The sequence below is a fragment of the Poromitra crassiceps genome (assembly GCF_964638095.1).
Source record: "Poromitra crassiceps genome assembly, chromosome: 11".
NCBI lineage: Eukaryota > Metazoa > Chordata > Actinopteri > Beryciformes > Melamphaidae > Poromitra > Poromitra crassiceps.
Window position 1 is genome coordinate 49,814,584 of NC_139643.1, and position 2,500 is coordinate 49,817,083.

The 2,500-nt window shown below is 44.6% G+C and overlaps 1 protein-coding gene across 1 annotated transcript in view; it reads right to left on the reverse strand.

Moving 5' to 3' along the window:
* Window positions 1–2,500, reverse strand: part of epha10 (EPH receptor A10) — a gene marked incomplete at both ends in the record, with an annotated part of 62,539 nt that overhangs the window by 16,705 nt on the left and 43,334 nt on the right. Inside the window, 1 exon segment of the mRNA XM_083646074.1 lies at window positions 1,506–1,631. Within this exon segment, the coding sequence (XP_083502200.1) occupies window positions 1,506–1,631 (126 nt within the window).

Genomic DNA, 2,500 nt, shown 5'->3' on the forward strand with positions numbered 1-2,500 from the left:
ACAGGGCATCCAGTAGAGACAGAGAAATCAAACAGGCAGACCAGTGGAGGCGATCGCTGCACTGAACTGCTTTCTGCAATTTGTCTGAAGGCAGGTTGAGGGATGATGCAGCCAAGTGCAAAAACACCTCCAGCTCTCTGAAGATGACTGCAACTACAGATAGACCCTGCTCTGTTTGCTGTACACATACAGCCATTGATCTTTTCATATTTAATACATGGAAATAACACTAATAACACTTTTGGAAAGTTGAACAGTTTTGGAAAGTAGTCTTCTGCTTATGTTACAGGGTTGGCGGTCGGACCCTGTTTTTATGGAGGGCGTGTGACCACCCTCCTGCTTCTGTGACTCGCAGGAGCTTAAAGGGACACTTCAGCGAAAAACGATGCAGATTTATTTTGCAGATATTCATTTAGTTTGACAGTTATTGAGAGTTGATTTGAGTTAAGCTGATGTCAGTGATGTCATAGTTGATGTCAGTGATGTCATAGGAAGACTTGTAATTAATACAAGCCAATGATTCAGTGCCTTCCGGTGGCATAGTGGTGGCATTCTCGCCTCGCACGCTCGACTCACAGCAGGAAGGTTCTGGGTTCGATTCTTGCCTGGGCACTGGGGGTACGTCTCCCCATCCCTTCGGTGCATAGTGCCCACTGCCCAGGTGGGCCATCTTGTAGGCATGGGTCGATTTCCGGTTCTACCGGTTCGGTTCGGTTCGGTGTACGAGCCCAAACCGGTTTGATCACGTGTAGGAAAAAAAATAAAATATTTTGGGTTAGGGATTTTTTTGTATTAGCCTCTTCTCAAGTTGCACTAGTAGGGAAACGTCTTATTTTGTTTATTATGTTGATGTTTGAAGAAAAGTTAAGCTGAATCATTATGAGAAATAAAAACAGTGTGTTGTTTTCACATACCAGCTTAGAGGTGCATTATCGCCACCAACTGCAGTCACATTACAGTAATTTATGGGGTACACTAATTTTATTTTTTATTTTTTGTTGTAAAATTCGATATACCGGTTTGATATGGTTTTTTGGGGAATATCGAACCGGTTTCAAAATGTTCAAACCGACCCATGACTACCATCTTGTCAAAAGGGCCTTTCTGTGTGGAGTTTCCATGTTCTCCCCGCATGCTGCCCTGGGGTTTCCTCCATATAACATCAATATGGACCCTCAATAAACACATGCAAGAAGATTGTCGTCTGACCAGCCGCAGTTGTGGATGACAAAATGTCATGGCGCCTCTAAGCATCATATAATGCGTATGCACATGCATTGGTGCATTGTGACAAATAAAGACGGGGTTTGGCCGTCCTGTACCTGTACATCTGAGGTCACATGACAAATCACATGACTTTTAAAAGAGTGAGGCAAAAGAATGCCCCAGCATGACAGGAAACGGATCACAAATCACAGCAGGGGAGAGAGAGAGCGAGAGAGAGAGAGAAAGTCGTGGTAATGGTAGTTCTTTTTCGGTTCCTATACTCTGTAACCACTCTGTACCTGTGTGCATGATCCTCTCGATCTTGATGCTGGAGTTGTCCAGTTCCTTGGCGAAGGCGTGGACCGCCTGAAGCAGGTCCTCGCACGTCTCTGGGTCAATGTAGGTCCTCCGTGTTGGGATCTTAACTGGAACGGTCCAAAACACAAGCAGACAAAGTTCACCATGGAACATTAAGTATGCTTCTCAAGGAACACGATGAAGCGAGACAAACAAGACAAAAAAAAAGAAGATTTATAGTGCACAATCACACGCTTGCCTGCACACAGACACACACACACTAGAGCAGGCATGACCAAAGTACGGCCCCGGGGGGCCAATTCCAGCCCATGGAGAGATTTTAAGCGGCCCTCGGCTCGTCTCTCAAAATAGACTATATGTGGCCCTCCACACAGTTAGTTAATCAAACAAGTTCACTTTGACTTTTTCCGTTCACCTAACGATGACAGCACTATCATACAGTTAGTAGACAAGCACCCAGTCGAAAATAAATGGTCAACACCTACTTGGCCCATTGTGCCGGCTGTTTTACCCGCTCAAACTAGTCTGACTCACCTGGTCAAACCTAGTTTGACTCACATTATGAGTCAGACTAGGTTTATGAGTCACAGGAAGTGTAAATACAATCGGAACTTCCAATTGTATTGACACTTCCTGTTAGTCTCTCAGGCCAGACGGTGTCTTCTGCATGAGGTGAATAGAGTCCCCCGAGAACAAAACACCTGCAAAATATGCTGCATTTACACTGTTATACAGGTAGGCTATCATACATGTCTGATGGTCGATGAGATGGAGGAGTTATTTTGAGATGATTTGACTTTGGTGTACCCCACTTCCTCTCAATCTTGTCTACTTCTATGTCAGTTAGTTATTTCCTACCTTTCCCAAAATGACAGATGAAAGTGTGAACTTGTTGCTTTCAATGACAGTTGGGACGTGTCTATGACCCCTTCCTCAAAACATTGATTCCGAGGGACTGACTCCATAGAGGCAAAGT